This window comes from Castor canadensis, chromosome 6 (genome assembly GCF_047511655.1).
Source record: "Castor canadensis chromosome 6, mCasCan1.hap1v2, whole genome shotgun sequence".
NCBI lineage: Eukaryota > Metazoa > Chordata > Mammalia > Rodentia > Castoridae > Castor > Castor canadensis.
In genome coordinates, this window is record NC_133391.1 from 98,923,797 (window position 1) to 98,949,812 (window position 26,016).

Consider the following 26,016-nt stretch of genomic DNA (forward strand, 5'->3'; position numbering starts at 1 on the left):
TACCTTTCTCTCTGGGTCCCTGGTCCAATGACAAAGTTATCATTCAGGGCAAATCTGGACAGCCCCTAGAGTGCTAGATTACCCAACATCTGGCCTGCTCTTGGGGAGACCTCCTCTTCTGTCTCTCTTTTCTCATAATTCCTGAAACTCTAGTGACTCTGCTGGGACAGGATTTACTATCTCAACTAAAAGCTCAAATTCTCCTCCCTCCAGGCAGCTATTTCTGCTGCCCCCTTCTTCAGGAACAAATAGATTCCACAGTGTGACTGATGGGATGACTGTAGGGCCTGGATGGCCTTCACTATTCAAATAAAACTCAAAAATCCCTCACAGTTTCCACACCCAAAAACAATATCCCCTCAAGCTGAGGGACACGAGGCCTTGTGCCTATCATAAATTCCATAAAAAAACTAAGGGCTACTAATTAGTTGCTCCATCCCCAATAATAAATTTAAAATTCTTATAAAAGTATTTTCTAATTTCAAAATACAAGTTACAAAGTAAACACCTGGAAAGGATATTGATAGGTATTGAATGTATTTTTTGAAATGTTAAAAGAAAAGGAATGTTTTTTGTTTTTTTTTTTTTTTTGGATGAGAAAGGATTTGTAAAGAAGGGTTTGTCCTAAAGATTGTTTCAAATGGGAGGGATAAGGACAAGCCATCAAAGGATTTAGTGTGTTATATGAAGGTCTGAGTAAGTTTTAAAAGTGTATATTAAAAAGCTTCAGTGTGTGATAAAGTTAATATTGACTAAGAGTTGACTAAAAGATTTTTAAGGTCATGTCAAACTAAAATCAAATTCTCTATGTCTGTAAAATAATAGGGTTATTTTAATATTGTTCTACTCTGAATAACATCTACAAAAACTGTTACAGAGAAAGATTTTATCAAGAAATTATTTTTGTTTTCTGCTGATCTTGTCAAGTTTTAAGTACTACTAAAATTTACGTATTTGCTCATGTGTCCTAAATGACCACCTTGTAACAGTGTTGTGTCTATACTTTATCTAGATATGGTACAAACATTTGCAAAGTTAAAAATGTAAATTTATATAAAATAATGAGCTAAAGCTCTCTTTTATCCAAGAGTGTTACATTTAACCTAAATCCTGACAGTCAGCCTCTGCCTCCCACAGGTCACCTACCTAGGTATGGTCTTAAAGGGAAAGACGCACTCCCTCAGTCATGAGGGAATTGACCCAATCCTCTGTTTCCCACACCCCCATACCATAAAGCAGCTTAGAACTTTCTTGAGAGTTACAGAATTTTGCAGAATCTGGATTCCTAGATATGCAGCCTTTAGCAGATACCTTTTTATGCTCCTTCTAATATTTCTATTTGGGTCTTACATAGTAAATGCTCTCAAGACTGTTTCCCTTCCCCAATAAAGGTGCAAACCAAACCAGTTCACCTGAGAAAGCCCGCAAATCCATGGCCAATGAGAAAAACCACACACACTGGACCACCCCCCGAAGCCCTTCCTTCTTGAGCCCCTTTGAAATAATGTATGGCTGCCCATTTCTCTTAGGAAACTTGCCTCCAACAGACCCTGCTCCTCAGGCTGACTACCTACCTTACCTTAACCTTCTCAGTGAACTTCTCAGAGAGGATGCAGACCAGATCCTTCCCCACCCTATAACAATTTCTGTTAAGCCAGGGGATCTTGTTCTCCTAAAGGATCTTCTACCCTCTCCATTCAGCGGACCAGCCCTCATCTGGTCATTCTCACAACACCCACTGCTGTCAAGCTCAATGGAATCCCCCAGTGGCAGCACCTCTCAAGGAACAGTTAGAAAAATGGAGAAGGGAGTTGGAGGACTCTTAGAATCCTTTAGAGAACAACATTTCACAGTGGTTCTCCTGGCTAATGCCCATCCTAATGCCTATGTTCCTTGCTCTCCTATCCTTAAGCTTCCTCCCTTGTATCATAAAAACAGTACAAAAATTTCTCTTAGACCACATGTCTGCTATTGCTCATCAAAAGTTTAACCAGTTGTACCTCCAGGGATATCAACCTCTCCAAAACCATCTGGAGCACTGCTGTGAGGGCCCCTACCAGGACACCACAGGAATTTGAGGATCTTGCCCCATACAACACCTCCTGCCAGCAGGAAGCAGCTATGAGGCCGATGCTTTGTCCCAATTCCCAATCCTCAGCCCCTACCCTCATCATTATTAAAGAAAAAAATGGGGGAATGTTAGAACAATAATGTCGCCATTTTGTGAATCGGTGGCCATTTTATCCTCAGGCCTCACTTGAGAAATGGAGCTATCCCCAATGACAGCCCCAACCTTAAACAGAAATTCCTGTGCTCTAAGACAAGCTCCACCCCTACCAGACACTACTGCGCATGTGCTAACTTCCTCAAGCTCCCTCCTCTAGCCCAGAGTCAGTGCTGTGCCATCTTTCCCCAGCCAGCCTGGCAGTTTGAGCCTGCCATTAAACCTTGCTCTTGGACATGAGACTTTTCTCATGAGATTTCTTTGTGAGTAGCGTTTTTCCTAGCAATCTGCACGTTCCTCTGCAATGCCTGAAGTGTTTATATATGTGCAGCAGGAAGTATTGGCGATGGCACATACTCCCCCCTTGTTTGGCCAAAAGAAAATCTAGGGCCAGACAGTGGTCCATTACCATACAGGCAAGGGATGACAAAGACCTTTGCATGTCCTTAATGGCAAGGCCTACCTGGTCTGTGGTGTCCTCTACCACTTTGGTTAGGTTTTTTGCAGTTACATGATTGGCAATTATCCCATAACTAATTCCAGCAAGGGCTGCAACTAATGCTGTTATCCCTAAAACTATTAAAGTAATATCCTTTTTTTCACTATGGGAAGCTGTTTCTGTTCATTGGGAAAATTCAGTTTGTTGTATTATAGTATTATTCCAAAAAGAGGTATGTTCAGGATTAGATATTAGTTAGGCAATTGCCCAGTTTCCTCTAGTATGGTTTGTGTGTAGACATGGCCAGCCCCCATACCTGGTCCTTTTTCCATGACCTTCCTACAAAAAGAGATCCTTCCTCAAGGCATAAAATACCTTGGGTGTTGTTAGCCTGGGCCTGGGAGGTGTATCCTGGAAACAAGTAGTCAGAGACATTAAGGCTGCTGGTAAAAGATGGAGGCACAGGGGGTGGAAAGGTAGAATTATACAGTTTTCCTAATCCTGTCATATATTTTGTTAAGATACATCTTATTGCAAGTATGCAATAAGAGTTTTTACCAGTGGGGTTTGAGCACTCGTTTAGCTTGGAGACAAGGCTCCCATTACAAGCATTAGCCCTAAGCATATTGGGACTCATAAAAGTTGGGCTCTTAGAGTTATTCATATAGCACTAGCTGACTGTGAGATGATAGTCACCTTTAAGGGTGGTGAAGTCAAAAATGTCTTTTTGGGATGTATGCCCTAGGTCTTTTATTGACAAATGACAAACCAGTATATAATTGTCTGGGACAGAAATGTTAAACATCCAAATTTTCATCTGAGAAATGAACCAAAGCCAAGAGTAAGACATAGTAGGCTGGTTCTTCCACTGGACCCCTGTAAGAGGAACCATAGCATAGAAGAAGTTATCTAGCCTGAATATCAAGGAAGGGAAGGAACCCTGAGTGAAATTTAATAGGACTCATGCCGGCAGGTGAGCGGCTCTTGGTCTTTCGTAGCAAACCCAGGAGTCCTTTAGTGGAGATTTTGGAAGGGTAAATGCTCGAGAGAGATTTAAGAACCCATTGGTTTACCATGAAGGGCTATAGCTCTTCCCATATGGGGGTGCTAGTGTACCCAGAAGACCAAGCCTCATGGCAATGAAGTTAGCAAATAAAAGGAACATGCTGATGCTGTCTTTTGGGGGCTCTGGTCTAGCTAGAGGGAGCTGTAGCAGCTAGCCCTATTCCCAAAGTAATTACAAGCAGAATGAATAGACTGATTAGGAGGTATTGGAGGTTTGGATAAAGAAAGCTTATGAAGGTGACTTATCTGTCTCTGTAGGCATCTTCTTTTTAAACACCAGTTTTAATCTATCCAAAGGTTCACATGAGAAGGAGGCAGGCTCCAATTCTGGATCTGGAGGTGGAGATGTGATGTTCACAGAGGAATGCCAGCTCTTGACTCTTGAGTAATGGATCCAGGAATCCAGGGCACCCACTCACACTGCCGTCGGAGTAGACAGAATAACTGGATATGGCCCCTCTCAGAGCACAGTGTTTAAATCCCGGGTTGGATTTGGAGACTTTATTAGGACTAGGTTACCAGGGCAAAAGAGAGGGGGTCCCTTTATATCCTCCCTGGGGGTGGCTTGTTTGATCTCTGAGAGTGCTTGTTGGAATTTAGCAAGTTGAGTGACATGGGAAATTAACTGAGCTGTCTCTTGGTCAAGAAGGAGGTCATTGGTTAGGAAGGGCCTGCCATATAGAGATTCAAAAGGGGTCAGTCCCTGTTTGCCTGGAGTGTTTCTGAGCCTGATGAGAGCAATAGGGAGGAGCTTGGTCCAGGGGGAGTGGGTTTCTTGGGCCAATTTAGCCTGGTGTCTTTTTAAAAGTCCATTTGTTTTTTTCTACCTTTCCAGATGAATGGGGACACCAGGCACAGTGGAGGCGGTATTCTATGCCTAGTGGTCTAGAGAGTCCCTGAGTTACTTCTGCCTTAAATGCAGGCCCATTATCACTTTGAAGCCAAAGCAAGGGATTATTTCTGTGATTAGAACTCGGACCACCTCCCTAGCACGTTCTGTACTGCAAGGAAAAGCCTCCACCCATCCAGTGAACATATCCACAAATACTAACAGCAGTATTGACTTTGGTCCCCCTGGCATATGGGTAAAGTCTAGTTGCCAGTCTTCCTCAGGATAGGATCCCTGTCTCTGTGCTCCTGGCACCTGGAGTCCTTTATTATTGGGATTATTTTTTTGGCATGTTTCACATCCCTGTACAACTTGTTGGGCAGTGTCTCTTAATTTAGTTCCCCCAAACATTTTGTTGACCAAAACCAAAGTATTGTTTAAGCCCAAATGGAGAGTCTTAAGAATTTTCCACTGGAGTGCCTCAGGGAGCCATAACTTTCCTCCGGGGGACACCCACCAGCCTCGGTGATCTAATTGGTACCCTTGGTCTGAGGCTTGCTTGCTTTCCTCTGACCAATAATATGGTCTCTCTGAGGGAAGGAGAGTCCTCTCCAGAGGAGAGGGCCAGCTATATATACCTGCATGGCTGCTCATTTAGCTGCCTCGTCAGCAGCTTTGTTTCCCTTTGCTATCTTATCTTCCCCTTTTTGGTGACCTTTACAATGAATCACCGAGACCTCTTTAGGCAATAGAACAGCATCTAGGAGGGCTAGTATGTCACGATCATGTCAAATGGGAGAGCCTGTTGTAGTTAGCATTCCCCCTTCCTTCCAGATGGCTGCATGAACATGCAGGATCAGGAAGGCATACCTAGAATTTGTATACATGTTAACTCTCTGTTCTTTTGACAGTCTTAGGGCTTCTGTTAGGGCCACTAATTCTGCCAATTGAGCACTTGTATTAGGAGGAAGAGGACCTGATTCGAGGATGCCAAATTCTGTCACAACTGCAAACCCTGCATGTCTGACACCATTCTTGACAAAGGAACTGCCATTAGTGTATAACTCTAGATCTGGGTCTTTTAAAGGCCAATCAGTTAAGTCAGGTTGGGCAGCATAATTTTCCATAAGCACCTCCTCACACAAGTGTTCAGGATTTCCCTCTGCCTCTGGTAGAAGGGATGCAGGATTTAGGCTCTGACAGATCCTTAAAGTTATTTCCGTCTCTCCCAGAAGCTGGGCCTGGTATTTAAGTAGATGGCTGTCAGATAGCCAAAGTTCTCCTTTTGAGTTTAAAATTTCCCCTAGGTTGTCTGGGGTATAAACCATTAGGGGGCAGTTTAGGATAAGTTTCTGAGCTTCAGGTACTAGAAGGCTTACTGCAGCCATTGCTCTAAGGCATCCTGGGCATCCCTTGGCTACCTGATCTAACTCTTTGCTTAAGTAACCTACTGACTGGGGAGTGATGCCCAGGAGCTGAGTCACCACACCCAAGGCCAGTCCTCCTTTTTCATAGACATATAATTGAAACTTGTCTTGTACTGGGAGACTCAGGGCAGGAGCTGTCATAAGAGACTTTTTTAACCTGTGGAATGCATTTTCTGACTTGTCATCCCACTCAATAAAGGGCTGGGTATCCTTCTGTGCTTCCTTAAGGATTTGATATAAGGGCCTGGCTAAGTCTGCATATCCCAGGATCCAAATTCTACAGTATCCTGTGACCCCCCCAAAAAGGCCCTCAATTGCTTTAGAGTTTTAGGTAGAGGAAACATCAGGATTGGATGGATTCTATCTTCTCCTAGAGATCTCATTCCTTTCTCCAGGACAAAACCTAAATATGTAACCCTAGACTGACACAATTGGGCTTTTTCTTTAGAGATTTTTTTAACCTCTATCTGCTAAGAAGTTTAGTAAGGATTCAGTGGCTCATGAAATGACAGGCTCATTTGGTCCACAAAGCAGGAGGTCATCTACATATTGTAGCAAAGTAGCTTGCGGATATTGCCACTCTACCAAGTCTTGGGTTAGAGCTAACCCAGAGAGGTGGGGACTGTCTCTGAATCCCTGGGGGAGGACAGTCCAAGTGACCTGTCCAGACTTTCTTGTGGGGTCCTCAAAGGCAAAGATAGGTTGACTTTTAGGGTGTAAGGGAATGCAAAAGAAGGCATCCTTTAAATCCAGGACAGAGTAGTAAGCTGTACCTGGAGGTATTTGGGCTAAAAGCTTGTAGGGATTTGGAACTACAGGGTGGAGAGGCACTACAGCTTCATTGATCAGGTGAGATCCTGGACTAGCCTCCATTTGTTAGGTCCCGTCCTGACACCAAGAGTAGGAATACTATATGGGTTGGAGCATTCTATTAGCAGTCCCTGTCTCTTTAAGTCTTTGATTATGGGAATTAGCCCCTCCTTAACTTCTGGCTTTAAAGGATATTGTTTTTGATGGGGAAACCAAGAGGGGTCCTTGAGATGAATTAGGACTGGGACAGCTGTTTATGCCTGTCCCACAGTGTGTCCACCTGTCCACACTGTAGGGTCTATTTGTTCCTCTATTAGGGGCAAGCAAAAGTACTCTCCTGGGGGTAAAAGGAGCTGTACTCCCAATTTAGATAGAAGATCTCACCCTAGCAGAGGAGTAGGAGTTTATGGGACAATTTAAAAAGAGTGACAGAAATGGAAGTCTCCTCAGAGCAAGTTAAAGGCTGAGTGAAATAACGGTCTAGAGGCTGGCCTGATATCCTTCAAACAGTAGTTTTCTTGGAGGACCTGGGTCCGAGAGAGAAAAGAATAGCTGAGATGCTGGCTCAATATCAATATGGAGGCTGACCCTGTGCTTTCCAATCATGAGTAAAACCCGGGGCTCCCCTGCTTTTATGGTGGTCACAGGAGCCTGGATGGGAGGTCCCGGGACCTGTCATTGGGTGGGAGGCTCTGGCTTTGGTTCTCCTGGAACTGGAGACAGTGTGCTTTCCAATGTTTTCCCTGACAAATGGGGCAGGGTCCCATAGGTAGCTTTCTCTGGGGGCCCTCCCTCTTAAAATGGCCTGCCTGTCCACATTGAAAGCATGTCCTCAGGCTTGGACTTTGCCCCAGGGAAGCCTCTCTGAGCACTGTGATCAGAGCCTCCTGCCACTTATCCTTTTGCTTTTCCTTTTCCAGGTCCTTCTTTTCTTTTTCTAAGGCTCTGTTATAGTATACAGATGTGGCTACATGGACCAATTGATCCATATCTTGCTCCCTTTAGCCACCAGCTTCTGAAGCTTTTTATGGATATATGGTGCTGACTGTGTTAGAAATTTATCTTTTAGGATGATTTCCTCTTCCTGTGACTCAGGTATAATGTTGGTATGCTTTTATAAAGCATCCTTAAGTCTCTGTAGGAAAGCTACTGGAGTTTCTAAGGGTCCTTGCTGTACAGCCGTAACTTGGGAGTAATTAAGAGGTTTTACCTTGGCTTTACTTAGACCCTCAAGAATGCAGTGGATGAAATGGTTACGACTCCATTCATCCTTGTCATTTTCAGGGTCTCACTTAGAGTCATACCTAGGCACTGCCTGATCTCCTTTTGGAATTGGGAATTGAGGTTCCCTTTTAGGTATCCAGTGTCTTTGTCTTTCTTCTCCTTTCTCCTCCTCCGTCTGTGAGGGCCCAGTCTGAGACAGGCCTATAGGACCACTTTTATCTAAATGATAATTGTCTCCAGCTGTGACTGCCTGATCTAGTACCTGCTGTTTCTCCAGAGAAGTAAGAGTCTGAGATAGCAATAGCATTACATCTTTCCAGCTCAGTTCAAAGTTTTGGCTGACTTCTCTAAATTTCTGGATGTACTGATCTCAGTTTTCTGTGTAATTTCCTAAATCCTTTTTTATTTCTTTAAGTTCACTCATTCTAAAAGGAACATGAGCCCTATCCCCTGCAGGAATTGACTGAAGAGGGTAGAGTCCTGTGGGACGACGTCTGGTGTGTGAGGTAGCTGGGTAAGGGGGAAGAAGAGGAGCTGACAGAGCATTAGATGGTTTTTTTGGTTCAAGGGAGTTTGGGGGCTTTTTGCAAAGGGTTACCATGATCTGGGTATCTAGCCTGCATTTGCTCAGCCATTCTGAGTGGTCTCTTAGGAAAAAGAACAGTGGAACATATGGAACTTTGGTCCACTTTCCCTCCTTTTTACAGAACATATCTAATTGAAGAATGGTATTATAATTAATGCTTCCTCCTTCTGGCCATTTTTCCTCATCTCCCAGAGGATACTGTGGCCAAGCCTGGGTGCAGTAAAACTTAAGTTGCTTTTTCTGAAGACTTTCTGGATCAAGATCTTTCCAATGTTTTAATAAGCAGTCAAGAGGGGATCCTTCAAGGATCCTTGAAGCTTGATTCCCCATCTAAAAAAGGGAAACAAGGAAAAATCGGTCACCTTAACAGAGGTTTCTCCTTTTATCTAGACATCCCCAGATGAATGCCAGACACTCATGGTCATATTCCTAGGCAGTCTTTCCCAGTTTGGCACAACCTATACCGACCTCAGGTGATGGCTGGCCCCTTTGTGGTCGCCAAATATAATGCACAGATGACACATGCACAAATTTCAGGTGCTAAGGGTTCTTGAGCCTGCTCTGAGAATGAAAGCACAGACAGACTCTAACAGCAGAGGTCAGAAAGATTTTATTTGTAGAGAATTTATTTGTAGAGACAAGATGAGAAAGACTGCATATTGGGGAATGCAGGGGGACCCGGAAACTGGTGATCCCATGGGTCAGGGTGGGGAGTAAGTTTTATAGCCTTTTTTTGCATTGCCTGGGGGCAGAGATGCCTTTTAGATGCAAACGGGCATTTCCTAGGGAAGAGAAGTGTCTCCTTGACCTCCCATGGTCTATCCTTCATCACATTAAGATAATGGTCTCCAGTTCCATCTATTTACCTACAAATGACAAAATTTCATTCTTTTTCATGGCTGAATGAAATTCCATTGTATATAAATACCACATTTTGTTAATCTTCATCAGTAGTGGGGCATCTTGGCTGTTTCCATAGCTTAACTACTGTGATAATGCTACAATAAACATGGGTGTGCTGGTGTCGTTATTGTAACCTGACTTACATTCCTTTGGGTATGTCCCTCAGAGTGGTATGGCTGGATCATATGATAGTTCTATTTATAGTTTTTTGAGGAATTTCCATACTGTTTTCCATAGTGGTTGTACTAATATATGTTCCCACCAACAGTGTAGGAGAGTTCCTTTTCCCCCACATCCTTTCCAACATTTGTTGTTTGTGTTCTTGATTATAACCATTCTAACAGGATGATAACAGAATTATCATCCTGTTAGAGTGAGTACAATCTTAAAGTGGTTTTGATTTGCATTTCCTCTATGGCCAGGGATGTTGACCATTTCTTCATGTGTTTTTTGGTCATTTGTACTTCTTCCTTTAAAATGCTCTGCTCAGTTTATTTGCCCTTTTCCTCATTGGGTCATTGATTTTTTGAGAGTTTAGTTTTCTGAGCTCCCACACAGTCCCTCTTCTTTGCTCCTCTAGCCTGGGAAAAATGTGACTTCCTACTGTATTAATATCCACAATGTGTTTCAACCCACATTTAGTCTCTCAGATCTTCAATCACCATAGTAATCAATATCCTATATTAAATTTTTCTTTTGAAAAACCTTGAATGGTTTCTGTTTTCTCAATGAATCTTGACTGTTACACTAGGTAAATATTTTCAAAGGCAAAAGAATATATAATTTAAATAAAGTTTCTGCCTTGAAAGCAAAGGAAATAATCAGGAAGAGTTTTAGTTATACTTTGGGAAAAGTCAAAATTGGAGCTAAGAAATTAGCATTAGCTGAAAGAAGATAAAGATTGAACAGATACCTACTTGTTTGCAGAAGAGAAAGTCACAGAATTCCCTCTTAAATGCTGTCTATTGTAATTGGAATATGTGATGCCAGATGGGAAGCATAGAAGTAAATACCTAGGGATGTAGAGCCCAGGATCTTCTGAAGTTGGAGTAGGGCACACAGTACTATAAACAAGTTTGCATTAAAACAGGCAGAGTTTACTTCTAACCAAAGTCCACTCTACAACTCAATGCTTTTAGTACGTTAGGGAACATTAGGGAATTCTGGAAAATACACATCACAATATATTGCCATGTGAGACATTCATCAAAAGAAATCAGGATAACAACATTAGCTCCTCCCCTACTCCTCCCACACACAGAGAAATGCAAATCATTTTAATTCTTCATTTCCTGGAAAAAAAGTAGTAATGCTTACCACTTTGAGGGTGGAGAAATTAAATAAAATTCTAAGCAAGTAAAAATCAGAAAGGTGAAATGATGTGTCTTTTTCTGAGAATTTTATTTCTTATAAATTCCCCACTTTTTTGAGGGGAAGTGGTCTGGATTTCTGAGAGTAAAAAAAGAAATCAAAGATTGAATATTAAATGCTATCTTATGTTACAATATTTGTTAACAATAAACTAAAAATGACCTTCAAAATCTAATTTAGACTTTATTAAATATTGAATTATAAAGGTTGCTTTATGTGATAGATTGTGAGTATAACTTTTGGCTCTCATAAAGATGTTTTTATTGAACTATATTTAAAAGATTAAATTTTGAAAAAATATTTTTATTAAATTTACTGATGAATTAAAATGAAATGTCAGTATATTACTGTGTGTAAAGAATGTACATGTTTTTGTATATTGTTTTATTCACTATAATATTTTTCAGGTTGTGAGAATGGCTTTTACAGTGTGTCAAAGAATATCTATATTCAATATTTTGAATGAAAGCATTAACTTTTATATCTATAACAAAAGAAACATTTGTTGCTAAGTTAACATTAATATGACTTCACATAAATTTATATTTCAGGCTACTTTCCTAGATTTTGACTGGAGGAATGCTTTTAAAATACTATCTCTTCCCATTGCACACTACATAACAACAACAGTTGAAGATTTTTCCACAAAAATTCTCCAACAGGAACAGAATGAAAGGTCTTCAGCTATAAGCTATGCGATGAATCTTGTAAATGCCCAGCACGATTGGCAAGATTGTCACTTGTTTCCTAATGAGGAACAACCAAAGAAAATCGCAAAGGCAAGTATGAAATGAAATCCTTTCAAACTGGGAATGGCTATGGTGGGATTTCTTTTTTTTTGTTTTTTGTTTTCTTTCTTTCTTTTTTTAATATAAGGTGTTGTAAGAATAACCTATAGATCAAATGGCAGAGTCTGTTGGCAAATACTTGGTACTTGACTGAGTTCCAGTTTTATTCTCTGGTGTTCATGACCCAGTGGTAACTCTTGTTAGCTTGTTGCCCCCTTAATCTGAGGTGACCAAAAAGAGACCTCTGTGACATCAAGAGGTTAAGCTGGGAAAAGTACCTTCTTAGTTATACTGTGGAATGATTCCAGAAGAAATTTAGGAGATTAAAGAAGAGACTGTCTTCTCTTTATTTATACCAAATGAGCATTCTAGGACATTAGCATCAGTCTTACCTCTTTGCTTCTGCTTTGAAAGTCATAGAACATACTGAGAAAATAGGAATTAGACAAATACAGTTCCTCAGCATTAAATGCACAATGATTTCAGCAACCTATGGTGGAGATGTTTTTGAAGAGTTCTTGAGGATGGCTTCATTCTGCTTCTGTCACCTTGGGTCTCCAGAGCCTTCCCTGGGGAACTCTGTCAGCTGATCTGATGTGAAGGCAGACCTCACCTTCCTACCTACCACCACCCCTGAAATTAGACTGAGAAAATACATAACAAGCAGTGAAAAGGCAGACACAGCACTCTTTACCAATAAAAAGGTGCTATATGACATTGTTTCTATTATTGCTTCTTGATTATTTAAATTAAACTGATATTTACATGTGGTATTTAATAAAAAAAACTTCTGTGGAAATTTAGCAAAAGAAAATTAAGGTAAATTCAAGAATATGTAAACATTAATATCAAGAATATTTATTTTTTATTTCTATTAACTACAAATAAATGTATTGTCTTTTAAAGCTGGTTCATGAGCTTTTCACAATGTCTGTCTGGTAAGCATAAGGTTTGAAGGTTATATATGGAAGGCATCATTTTGGCATTTCCTTATTTGACATAAAACATTTAACTTTCTACAACTGAGAAATTGATTATTATAAAGCTGCATCATTATATTTATGTTTGATGCCAAATTCATTATTTAGGAATTTGGCTCTACTGTACATAAATTACACGGTGCTGTCAGAATACAAATAACTCAGCACCACATTTATTTCTCCCCAGTTTTGTTCTGACATCATGGAAAAGCTTGACACAATGCTTCCACTGGCTCTGGCATGCAGAGATGATTCTTTTCAGGAAATTAGAGCAAACTTGGTGGAGGCCTGTTATAAAGTGGCAACAGCTGTCCTGGCAAGACTGCAAGAGAGAGGCAAGGAGGTTCCTTCCAAAGCACCCTTGAGAAACCTGCACATACTCCTCTCCACAGCGGTGTATATCTTCCAGCATTTCACACAGTATGATAATTTGATGAAAGAAACTACTAAGAAGTGAGTGTCACATAAATTAAGTTGGCCATGCTTTGAAGAAACATGTAATCTTTAGAAATCACAAGAGTAAAGTTTTGATGATAAGATTTGAGGAGCAAATAACAATTAGTGTGGTGAATTACTTTCATTTGTCTCAACTAGGAAATGTTTAAAGGGATATAGTAAAGTAGATATATCAAACTAGTATCAAAGGTAATCACTGAAGACACATTCAAAAGAGCAACTATATTCATCATCTTGTTAGACAAGACTAAATTTACCCCTTCCCTTTTGTAAGGCCTGTTATCCTGACCACACTAAAAAGGGAAAATAAGCTTGTTTTTGTCCCACGTATAAATATCTGTGGACTACTCATTTCTCTCTTCTATTTCTAAGCCAACAGACTGTTAGGAACTGCCATAATGAATAAATACATTTTAATCTATTCTAGTGACTAGTGTAAACATATTGCAGGACATTTATTTAGTAATAAACTATCCATAATATTTGAAAAGGAAGCATCTGCCAGTTTTAGTTCTCACGTATCAGTAATCTAAAAAATACAATATGTCTTCTGTATAAAGAAAAGTCACTGCAGGTATCATTGCATGTTTTTTCTGGTTAAATTTGTGCTCTCCAGATCTCAACATGACCCCTTGGAAAGGGTATGTGTGCTTAGCAGTCCAACATGACCCCAAGAATCTAGTCTATGTTCTTTATTCAGTTTTCACAGTCCTGTCGTAATGAAAGAAAGCATGGTGTTATATAAATAGCTGAAGCGGAAAGTGAAATAAATTTGGTTTGATGTAGGATACAGCTATGATATTTCTTTAATTCTCAGAAGTAGTCAGATGTTGTGATTCATACTTGAATTTATAAACAAAATGTGCTAAAAACCACTTTATTTCTGTAGAATATTTTAAAACAGTTTAGAAGATAATTGACATCTACAAAATTGCAATTTTTTAGGACAAAACATGTATTTGTGGGAAGTGTGATAGCTTTGTAAAAGTTGGTTCTGACAAGTGCATGTTGTTCTCTAGTAATTTTAATAACTAATGCCGAAATAAGGCACTGATCTGATAACAGGCTTACCAAGAATACTTTCAGTTTTGAATGATATATTGATAGTGCAGTGTATCTCAAGCTGAAGTGCATATTTGGAGAACAGCAGATGTATGTTTTCAAAGGACTTGCAAAACAAAGACCAGCTTTCCCCCCACCCCCCTTTTGGAAAGTGAATGTGGATGCAGATTTCAGCATTAGGAGGAAATGAATGATTGATATCTAATAATCAAAACCATTTGTAGTGCTGGAGATTGTTACCTCCTACTGCACAGCCCTTAAATCTCTGTCTCTTTGATCATTCCCTCTGAACAGACCCATATTCCTGGTGCCTGTCCAACGCTATCAGGAATTCATCAACACTCTACAGTTTCAGGTTACGGACTACTGCGTCAGACTTTGTGCTACAAGCATTTTACAGGATGGTGAGAGCCACCACTGGGATGACTACAAAGCTTTTTATGAGGTGTGAAGTTAAGTTTACTATCCCTCCTTTTTACACAAATATGTTTTACTGCCTACCTGCTTTCTGGCTAATTAGAAACATGAGCTTGGCATTACTAACACACAAAGGCTGTTAGGATAATATTTTTTAAATATTGAATTTGTACTTAGGAAAAACACTGTTTGTAAAAACCTGAAATAAATTAGACATCAGAACTCTCCTTCTGCTTAAAAGTAAAAATAACTTAATTTGAGCTGCAATGTTGAGGGGTATGTAAGTTGGCATTTAATGAGATATAATCAAAGCTCAGAGATAACAATACCAAAATGCTACAACCTTTGTATTTTTTTCCAAAGGGATCAGTTATGAGTATCCTTGCATTTTTTCTTGCTTTTTTGTTTCCGTCTGTTTTCAATAAGTACCTTTACTAAGGAGCTTTATTCTTTATATTTATTTTTTCCTCTTTGTTCTTATGAGTACACTGATCATTTATAGCTTACCTATTTTCAGTTAGCCCCTGTTTTGAAACTCCAAATTTCTACCAAATTAAAGCCTAATGATTTCCAGTGTGACCAATCCAAGCATCAATTAAATTACTTTTTATCAGGCTTCATTGGTTTCTCTTCCACTAAATCCCATAGATTACATATAGATTACAATATTTGAAAATCTTTGCTATTGATTCCCAAGAAGTATGATACAGTTATAATATCATAACAAAAGATATTTAAAGTTAAAAAATTAAATAGCAAAGTTCAACTTTCACCCTTTCCTAAGGAATAAAGTTTATGATTTTCATTTTTCTTGATTGTCCTAAACCCTATGGAGTGTTTAGAAAAACACAGTGGAGTGTTAAAGTGACTCTTGTCACCTTCCTGTTGCTGAAGGATCCTGTGGCTCAGTTTATGCCTGAGTCACCTTAATAAGTGTTCTATGACACAGAGGAGCAAGGAATAAGAAGCTCCTTTCAAGGACTTTCCACCTTTTCTAGGGCCATTTCATCTCTCCTTTAGAGGCCCTTCCCAGATAGCTTTTCTTTTTGCAAGAGCATCCAAATAGGGTTTTCCAAATCTGACATACTTCAAACAGCAGTGGTAGCAGTGAGCAAAATGAGAAAGAAAGTGGTGTGGTACAGCTGGTAGCCTGAGATAAGAATGAAAGTATTGGTCGTCCCCTGTCCTGGCAGCATTGCAGCATCCTCATTTGCCTTGAGGTAAACAGAGAGGTTGAAAATGAATCCATCTCATGCTTCAAACTATTTCAATATGTCGGGGTTCTAATGAACAATTTCATATGATGTTTTTAGTGAAGTATAGGTATCATCTCAGCATATGTTCAACAGAGGAATTTTGTTTCCTCTTATGCAAATTGAGAACAAGAGTAGTTGTGCAGTATAAATAATAAGTGGATGCATGGAGACCCTGCTATTGAAGTTACCAAGTATTAAAAGAAAAAAACAAATTACCATGTAACACACAGCTCTTAGATCTTATGACAAAGCTTTCGCTTCAAAGGCAGAAAGAAGGAGATAGTTACCCTGTGATTACATGGTACTATAGCTTCCATATACTTACATGGTCAGTAGTTAGGATTTAATTGCAGAGTTAGTAGATGTTATTTATGCTCAAAACAATAAAGTGATAATGCTTTTTCTATTTACCAAAAAAAAATCCTTCTAAAAATAGCACTGATTTTAAACTGTTTTGACAAGTGTTGTACCTGACATGGTTTCATCTCACTTATTGTACCCCTCTCTCCTCCTCTCACCATTATTCCAAGTCATTTCTGAAACAGAGTTAGCATGGTTTTGGCAAGCCTGTTTGAGAGAAAAGGAAATGATGCCTGCCTGACTGGAGGCAAAAGGTACGATAGAGATCTCAGGGGAACCTATCGCCATATGCAGAGCATAGTAGAAAAATAGCAAAAGAATTTACAAGATACGGAGCGGTATTCATTCATGTTTTGTGATAGCAAGTGAGCTCTAGATACATTATTTCCATTTTCTTAACTGTCAGGTTGTGAGAGTCAAAGAGTTGGGTATCTCTCTGATGAGGTACTGGTCAGATGGCACAGTGGGAGTTCAGGTTACATGTTTAAAATTAAGCTTTTAGTGTAGTTGACATCTGCTCAATTTTAGAACTTGTGTTTTCCAATAGTCAAAGAATAAAGAATTGTCTGTTCAAAGATAATATTGAGTGGCTTCTATAATAAAGCCCAGCTGCTTGTTTCCTGATATATAATCTAAATAAAAGCTCACATCTGTTTACATTATAGAGGGTCTGCAAAAATAACAGATGTTTACTAGCAGAATACTTTTGAAATGACAACAAGTAGGGAAACAGGTCAGAACAACAACAAAAAAAAGAATCACATTTAGTTTAATGAAAACCCTTGCACACATTGAAATTGTATGCATTTTAAAGAGAATTGTTAGAACAAAGACCAGTTTGGAATATTTTTAAGTAAGCATGAAGTTTTTAAAAGTCTTTCTTAAATGAATATATTTTTAGGAGAAGAAATCTGTGCACCTAAAGTTGCTTTTATTTTCTTACATATTGCTAAAAGGTATTAAGGGAATTGGTTTTTCATGTTTGGAAAATATGAGAAATCCTGTTAATCACATTACTTAAGCACCTATCTAATGCTACAGGGAAAATTAGGATAAATCATTCATACTAGTCACTGCATTCGCCAGGCTCAGTTTCTTTCATTTCCTTGCAACACATAAAGTTCAAAAGAATCAAGCTTTACAGTTCCTCATTTGGCCAGGTGCTGGTGGCTCACACCTGTAATCCTAGCTACTTGGGAGGCTGAGATCTGGAGGATCGCAGTTCAAGGCCAGCCCAGGCAAATAGTTCTCAAGACTCCATCTCCAAATAAACCAGAGCAAAATAGACCGGAGGTGTGGCTCAAGTGAGAAGCCCTGAGCTTCAGTGCCAGTCCCACCAAAGGGACTTAGTTCAAAAGGATTTTTAAAATCATAGAACACACTATAAAGCATAATAAGGTATAATTTTGCTGTTTTATTATTAATTTAATATATTTTTTCTTAAACAGTTTAGGTGTACATTTATTTAGGAAACCAGTACTCATAGTCTTCTTCAGCTTGAATTTGACTGACATTTTGATGCCTAAATTTCATATGCAAGGAATAATTCTACTCATTTATGAATTCTGTTTGAAAATCAATAGCAAACAACTATAAGGTATTATTATTTATGGTGATTATAAAAGATCTTAGTAATCAAAGAAACTGTCAGATGAACATATGAAGAAAATACATACAGTAGTATCTGCATAAGAGACTATTAACTTTTGGTTTAAGAGAATAGCAGATATTTTTAAGACAGCGCTTTCTGGAAAAATAAGAATACTTTTATAATAATAAAAGCAACAATTTTTTGTCAGAGTGGATTACCTAGAGATAAAAATAGGAAACTTTACTAGTTTAATTTGATCAGGATGATTGTGTTTGAAGAATGCATTCTCTTCATATTTCAAAAACATTTTTGGTCTGGGTTGAAGAAAATGAGGTCAAAGAGTCAACCTCTCCTAGACCATGTTACTTAATTAATGGTTACAAATCACTTGAGGCCACCTTCTCTTTTTTGCCTGTTACCCTTGGCTTGGGCCTTTGTTGGGTCTCCCTCTGCAGTTAGGAAAAATTTGGTACAGAGAAGAGATCTGTTCAGGGTGGAAAAGAATGAGAATCTGGCCCCTTGGAAGTACGAAGTGCCATAAAATGCTAAGAAATGATGACAGTATGTGCTTGGGCTTTACAGAATCTTGTAAAATGAGATTGCTGTGATATCTGTTGCTAGGGCAGTACTGATATTAAAACGTCATCTGTGAGAGCCTAAAGTAATGATCTTCAATAGTTCTGTATACCACTTGGCTTCCTGAATGTTGATAAGGTTATAGTGCATAAGTTTATTTTTACTCTGTCATTTTATTGTAGTATGAAACCTAACAGATTTATAAAATTACATCAATGATGCTTATAGTCTCAGAAAAATATACCTCCTTAAATAATTTAAGCAGATTTTAATTTTAGAAGAATGGGTCCATGATCTTAAACTGGCTAGCACCACTTGTTTAGCAACTGCAAAGCTGATTGTTTACAAGTCAATTTTAAACCCTAGGCCAGGAATAGGTAAACCAAAGATAGGCTACGTTAAATGCTTGTGGTCTGAATTTGCACTAGAATATCTGATCTCATAATTGAAATAAAACATATGTTCCTTTGTCAATAAAGATGTTTAACATCTTGTCAAAAATCTCTCTTGGTTATCTAGTGTGTCAGAATATCCAGCTATTTCCTCAGACTGAACTAATTAGGTTTACAGGAAGCAAACTGACCTTTTGGAAGATGGATTCTATTGTTTAACATGTGATGGTTTTGCCAGGGGGAAAGATGTTCCTTCTCACTCCAGATGTGGCATTATTTCTACTGGACTCTTCATCATGATCTCTGGACCATACTGCCCCCAAAGTTAGCCCAGGAGATTCTGGCAGAAGTGCTGGAGAAATCTTTGGGTCTACTGGCCTCCAGATATGCTCGGGCCCATCCCAGTTATAAGAGAACTCCACAGATAAGGTAATTGAAGTTCTGAAACTATTGCTATTCAAGAAAATTTTTTCATCAGTTGGTAAAAGCAGAATGTAATTCTGAATCTCATGACAAAACTCCTTGTATACTTAACATGTTTCTAACATCTGAAAGGAAATCGGATTCAATTCACCTGAGGTATTTTAGTGGAAATGTGGAACTTGAATCAAAATAACTTTGTTCTTTTTTTCTTCTTAAAATTGTATATAGACCCCATTTGTTTCTATGAAATGATTCAAGATGTCTTGTAATCTAGGACACATATACACAAAGGTTAATAAGATAAAGAGAGAAAATTAAGGTCCTGAAATGGAGAAAAAAGCAACCATGCTGTGATGGAGCAGTTAATTTGACTTTGAGCTTCTAGGCAACCAAGGGATTTTAGGGGTTTTTTTTAGCCTTTAAAGGAAACTGCTTTGTCTAATCATTTTTGTTTTTAATATATTCTGATTCCCTGTTTCTGCTTTTTCTTTCTTTTCTTTTCTTTTACTAAAAGCCAGTTTAAGAAAATGTGAAATCACCAAATGAGGAACAACAGTCTCTAGGTTTTAAATAGAAGACTGAATGATAGTGCAATTGCATGAGTTATTTAGGCAATGGATATTATACAAATGGACTTACATGACAACAATGATCTATATGAGGAGAGGGTTTTTGTTTTATAAATACTTTGTCTAATGTGATTAAAACCTGTCTTTTAGGCAGAAAACAGTTTTTCAGATATATTTTAGGAAGACTCTACAGACATGAGACTTGGTTTTTCTTTTTCTTTCTTTTTTCTTTTTTCCCTTTTGGCAGGAAGAATCATTTCCTGATCATGTTCTTGTAAAGAATGCTGCAATTTGAAGGGCATTTAGGTCCTGCTGCAGTGTTTCATAAATACGGTATTTTGCACAGGCTGGTTTGAATTACTGATCAAGCTGTTTTAAAGAACTGAACTCTGAAGAATAGATGGAAAATTCTTTTTCAGAGCAAAGAATACCTTCATTCTTTTTCTTATGGAGCATAAGTCACTTTTGACTATGAAGTGGCACTCATATACATATTTCTGAAATCAGATTTACTCTTAGCACATGAAATAGGCAGTATATTCCATTAATAAACTGTACTATAGAGACTTTTGGTTTTTATTTTCTATATGGCTGCGCAAAACTGCCATGCAAAGCTAGTATTATTGCTTCTATTTTTATAAACAAAATATATAAGTATTTTTATATGAATGATCTTAAACCATAATTATTGTGGAAATCAGATTATGTGTATATGTTTTGGAATAATAGTTGTTAATTTAATGATTACAAAAAGTGAATGAAAACTAAAATTAAACCATTCTGAAGGTGATGATTGATGCTTTTTAGTATTCTAGTAGCCTCTATATGTCATTTAGCCACATGTGTGTTATAGATTATCTATATATACAAATTTATTATACATGTACATCTAAGACCTGTTACTTAAAAATCTCCCCAAACTTATTTTTCTCATCACTTTTAAATTTCCATCTTGTATTTCTTTAATTCTAAATTTAAGTGAAAAAAAGAGAGAAAATTAATGGAGGCCAGTTCACTTTAGTCATATATCAAAAAATGTTTAAACATATTCTTGAGATCCTATTAGAACTCAAGAAATGGGGAAAGAGAAGGAGAGAGAGCACAGCTTACGAGTACAGGATTGCAGCTGAGAGGAGGAATACATTTTGATATTCCGTAGCACATTTAGATAGCCATGGTTAGCAAAAATTAATTGAATATTTCAAGATAATTAGTAATTTTGAATGTTCTTGACACAAAGAAATGATATGTATGTAGGGTGATAGGCCAGTTATCCTGATTTGATCACTATACATTGTATTCATGTGTCAAAAAATCATACTGCATCCCATATATATATATATATATATATACATATATATGTATATACTATGTATCAATTAAAAAAATATACTTTAAATTATAAAAATAAAAAACTCATGAAAAATGGAAACAAAGAAGTGAGTTTATGAATAAGATAAGTAATATACCACATTTTCCACAAGCTTACTTAACCTTAGAAATTTCTGAAACTAGCAGTATCACCATTGGGGATTCTGTTGTCCCTTCTTCTTATATCCCATTTGCTGAGAGAACGTATTACCCAACACTGTGACTTCCTTTCGACAGCTTATACATGGATGAGGAGGAGCATTTTCTATGAAATTTAACCTTGCATGTATATGTATACATATGCTATTACACACACACACACACACACACACACATATATATATGCATGCTGTATGCATCTTTGTATGTGTAATAGCAAAGTTTTCTTTCCAAATAGCTTCTCTTTGAGTTTCTAGAATAGAATCCTGATAATGTGAAGGAAACATCGAAAGCATGCATTGGTAGAACACTATGACGGACCTCACCATCCCTAAAGATAAGGTATTATGGGTCATCTAGCACCTGGAAACTCAGAAGATGTGTTTGATGCTTTCTGGTTTGATCTAACCAAATCTTACATATGCTTAGTACAGAGATATGGGTGAAAGTGTACGAGCCAAACAGAAAGATTATTTTGTTTAACATGATTTTTTTTTCTTTCCAATAGACTCGATGTCACAACAATTTTAATATGTACTGAGAACATGCTATGGTCAGTTTGTACATCTGTACAGGAACTTTTGAATCCTCATATGTATAAAGATAATAAAATTTTAAAAATTCATACCCATTGTAATAATCTATTTACGACATTAGTCATTCTGACTTCACCGCTAACAGAATTATATAAGTAAGTATCAAATGTATTTTATTTTTAGCTATGACAATATAATGTATTTAATGAAGTTGTTTTCATGACCCTTGATGAATTAAGTACCAAGTAGAATTTTTTGGAAGTGCATTTTAATATTGTGACATTTTATAAAACTAACACACACCAACAGGGGTTTCTAACTTCCCAAAGCAATGTGGAATGCCCCAGATATACTATGTCACTATTGGTCAATCCCATTCTGTTGATAAGGTTCCAGCAGAATCAGGAATATTTTAAGCTTCACTTTTTGAGATATATGAGCAAAGTATTTTAATGGATTTGTAGTCTTAGGGTTGTGTTTTGTTTTTTTTGGCAGGGAGGGTGGGACTAAAGTTTGAACTCAGGGCTTTGCACTAACAAAGCAGACATTCTACTGCTTGAGCCACACATCCAGTCCTGTGTTTTAATGTTTTAAAATAATATATGTTATAGTAAATACTCTGACCATGTACCATATAAACAGTTGGCTTCTGATATGGCAATTTATGTTTACTGTGAGCATTTTTCACTATGTCTGCATGTTAGAATACATTCTTAAACAGACGGCTCCTTATTAATGATGAATACAAACCTAGAATTATTTTAGTTCCTCATTTTAGTTTATCCTCCAATATATTTGGAGGTGAAAAAACAAACAAAATAAAAGAGTATTGATCACATTTTTGTATACTTCTGTATAAAAGATTCAAAGTATATATTATAATCATTCTGAGTGATATGTCATGAAAAACTGCATGAGCGATTTGAATCTTAAGATTAGAATTTGAGCATATTTCATGTCACATTGTCATTAACAAGCAACTGGTAGTAGTAGCTACCATGTGTTAGATACAAAAGGTACGCCCATCATTGTGCTAGGTACTTTATAGACACTTACATAATCACAGCATCTCTTGCAATGGAAACATCTCTATATCATATCATATATCAAAAAAATTATGGTCAGCAAATTAAGAAACTTAGTCCTGCCATGAAATACAGTCAGGGAAAAGCAATTTGCTAAAAGAATTTCTGTTTAATTACACCTAATATACCAAATATACTAGTTTTTGTTTATATTTTAGCAGTTTGTCCCTTCCATAATTTGTATTTTTAGTATGCATTTCATTATTTCATCTCTATTTCAGACTACAAATTATTACTTCTTTCATTATCAGAAAAATGATGGAATGTCATGCCTTTAAGGATGAGTTTTGTATTAAGATTGACTAGTTTAAATCCTAGCAACATCATTTAGAGCTGTGTGACTTGGGATAAATTACAATTCCTTTCTGTTCCTCAAGTTCATTATCATTAAAATGGAAAGAAATAATAACATCTGTGTCTTGCTATTGATGTGAGAAGTTAATGCATGCAAAGTATTTTAGACAAGAAATGCCAAATAGTGCTCAATAATTGTTCATATGTTGATGTTATAAAATGGTGTGCTTCCAGCAATCATCTCTAAATATTATTTTTAATGTTGTCTGAACTGGAAATCCATACTTTGTGTAACTTTGTCTGTTACACCGGGTATTAATCTCTGGATTTTGCAAGATCTGTTTTTGTGACTATGGAGATATTTTATTTATTTCTGTGTTTCTCAGTGTTTAAATAAATGAAAATGACAAATTTACATGTCAAAAAATATTTTTTAGTTTTTAATTTTATATATTGCAATTTGCTCTAATAAAATATTTTTTAGTTTTTAATTTTATATATTGCAATTTGCTCTAATAAAAATCTTTTTTAAAAAAATGGTGCTAAAATATGCCCAATTCTGAAAGAAACATAATCACTACACACTTTCATTAAACCTGCCATAGATTTGCACTTTCACCATTTAGGTTTTAATGTCTCAATTAGTAAAGACAAGTGGAAACAGATATAAGTGATCACATTTGAAAAAAATGTTAAAATATTTGACAGGTAAATAAGAGAGAAATCTAAAATTTTTGACATATTGATTTCTAGTTAATTTGGTTCAAATTAACTAAATGTTATAGAAATTGGGATGGGTCTTATAATTAAAACATTAATATAATTTCATTTTATACCTCTCCAAACTTGTCACTTTTATATTGAAAGGCTAAATAATTTTAGATTCTTAGTTTATTGGGTAATAATAATTTCACATAATATTTCTATTTCTTAGGCTAAAATGTTCCTTTCTTTAGCATTCTGGTAAGGGTGATATTCAAAATTTTATTTTCGGTAAATTTAAGACTTTTGTGTTAGGTATTCTAGGAGTAATTAACATAATTAACAACCTTGATTTCAGTTTCCCTGTAACTTTCACCTATTCTTTGACTTTCAACAACCCATCTTTTTTTTTTCAGGTTATTCCTTCTAACAACTCAAGTTCAGAACTAATTTTAGAAATGGAAAAATTCTTTCAGAAAGGGGAAGAAACAGTGAGATGAATCACCATAAGGCTGAGATTATATACATAGTTGTTCATAATTGTAAAAAGCTTAAATCTGAAGCCCACAATAAATCCTAGGAAATTAAACTAAGTGACCATAGATGAAAAAAGTGCTATGCTCTCAGTTCAATGGGTCACTTCATCTAAAAGGAAGGCCCTGTGAAAATCAGGAACAAAGTTTTCAAATTTCATGGGTTGGTCATGGGGAGCAATATTGAATTTCATGGTTTGTCACAGATGAATTGAAAAATGTTAACCCCCAGTGCATTTGTAAAACAAATAAATTATCACAGATTGCATATTTTAATAACAATAATGTAACATACATTCATTATTATTAACCTATGGCCTTTTGAAACTTTTAAAGCAACTATGCAAGTACTCAAATCTCTGATTTGTGCTTTAGATATTGCACTGTAACCTCATTTGACAAATTTAAGTTGCTAATTTCAGCCAGGATTACAGAACATTTTACACCAAGCACTACCTCTTGTTTTTCTTAATACACAACATAGATAATGTGAGCAAGCACAGGCATGAGTAATAGTCTAAATATACTTTCATCTTTTAAAATATTTTTTCAAATTAAAAAACATTCACAAATTTTATCCTTCCACCTTGATTGAAATTTTATTATTGTTTTCCTGGAAGTTAAGTTGCTTTCTGTTGAGGAAGGAAATCTACAGGGCAGTGTGTTCCTTCCCAACTAGGGAGAAACGCATGTGTTTTGTGAGAACTGTATTGACTTACCAAGCTTCACTTCACAGCTGGGATATGAGGTTGTCATATTATTAGCATTTTAGAAAAAAATTGTCTCTATTTCATGTTAAAAAATTAAACCATATGCTTGAGGAACTGGTGAAAAGTAACAATCGGATGTTGATAGCATCGAATTTTTATAAACCATTCCTGCCATTTGTCACTCTATGTGATATGCCTTTTTAGAAGGTGACTGCTTTTGTTTCAAGTAGTTGTGACAGATAAACGGAATGTGTTTTCCATTCTGAGCTGAGTGTAGAACCACTGAATCCCAGGGCAGGAATACATGATTTTAAAATCTTTTCACAAAGAATGGAACCTGTTTTGTGAAACACACAAAAATGAGTGTTCTTTTTTTTTAACTTGCCTTTGTAGATTTCTGGTAGAATGTTGTAAAAGGAGTACTTTAGATTTGTCCTCCAGGGAGAGACCTGCTGAAATATAAAATATTCACCAGGTATTTTCCAAAATGCTATCACTTGTAGTTTTTTGTAAAGGCAGTTAATGTGTATACTGGCATGCACGTTTACACACAATGGTTTCTTAAGCTGCATTTTGCTTGTGTAGACTTTTAGCTTTAGTTCCTACTTGGCAATTTAAAAATTAATTCCTAAAGTAGTTAGGGGTGTGGCTCTGTGGTATGTGTGAAGCTCTGGGTTCAATCCCCAGGTTCTCTCCTCTGCCCCCAGAAAATCTTGGCTCTCAGAATTTTATGTAAATACAATTTGATTTTGATTCAAAAACATTGTTGCCTCCTATGATTAAGCACAAGGGATCTAACAGTAAGCCAGATGTTAAGCTGTCTCCAAGAAATTTAGGAAAGTCTGATAGAAATTTTAATATTAAAACTAAATAGTAAA

General features: G+C 37.0%; 1 protein-coding gene across 12 annotated transcripts in view; it reads left to right on the plus strand.

The window, feature by feature from the left end:
- Kiaa0825 (KIAA0825 ortholog) overlaps positions 1-26,016 on the plus strand; it is a 420,702-nt gene that overhangs the window by 136,664 nt on the left and 258,022 nt on the right. For all 12 annotated transcript variants that reach the window (XR_012449106.1, XR_012449105.1, XM_074077071.1 and 9 more), the window contains 5 exons: positions 11,430-11,657; positions 12,834-13,099; positions 14,459-14,609; positions 18,995-19,185; positions 21,787-21,969. Coding sequence is in view for 10 of the 12 variants with exons in the window: in XM_074077071.1 (XP_073933172.1) it covers positions 11,430-11,657; positions 12,834-13,099; positions 14,459-14,609; positions 18,995-19,185; positions 21,787-21,969 (1,019 nt within the window). In the remaining 2 variants the exon portion in view is untranslated. The remainder of the gene's footprint in view (positions 1-11,429; positions 11,658-12,833; positions 13,100-14,458; positions 14,610-18,994; positions 19,186-21,786; positions 21,970-26,016) is intronic.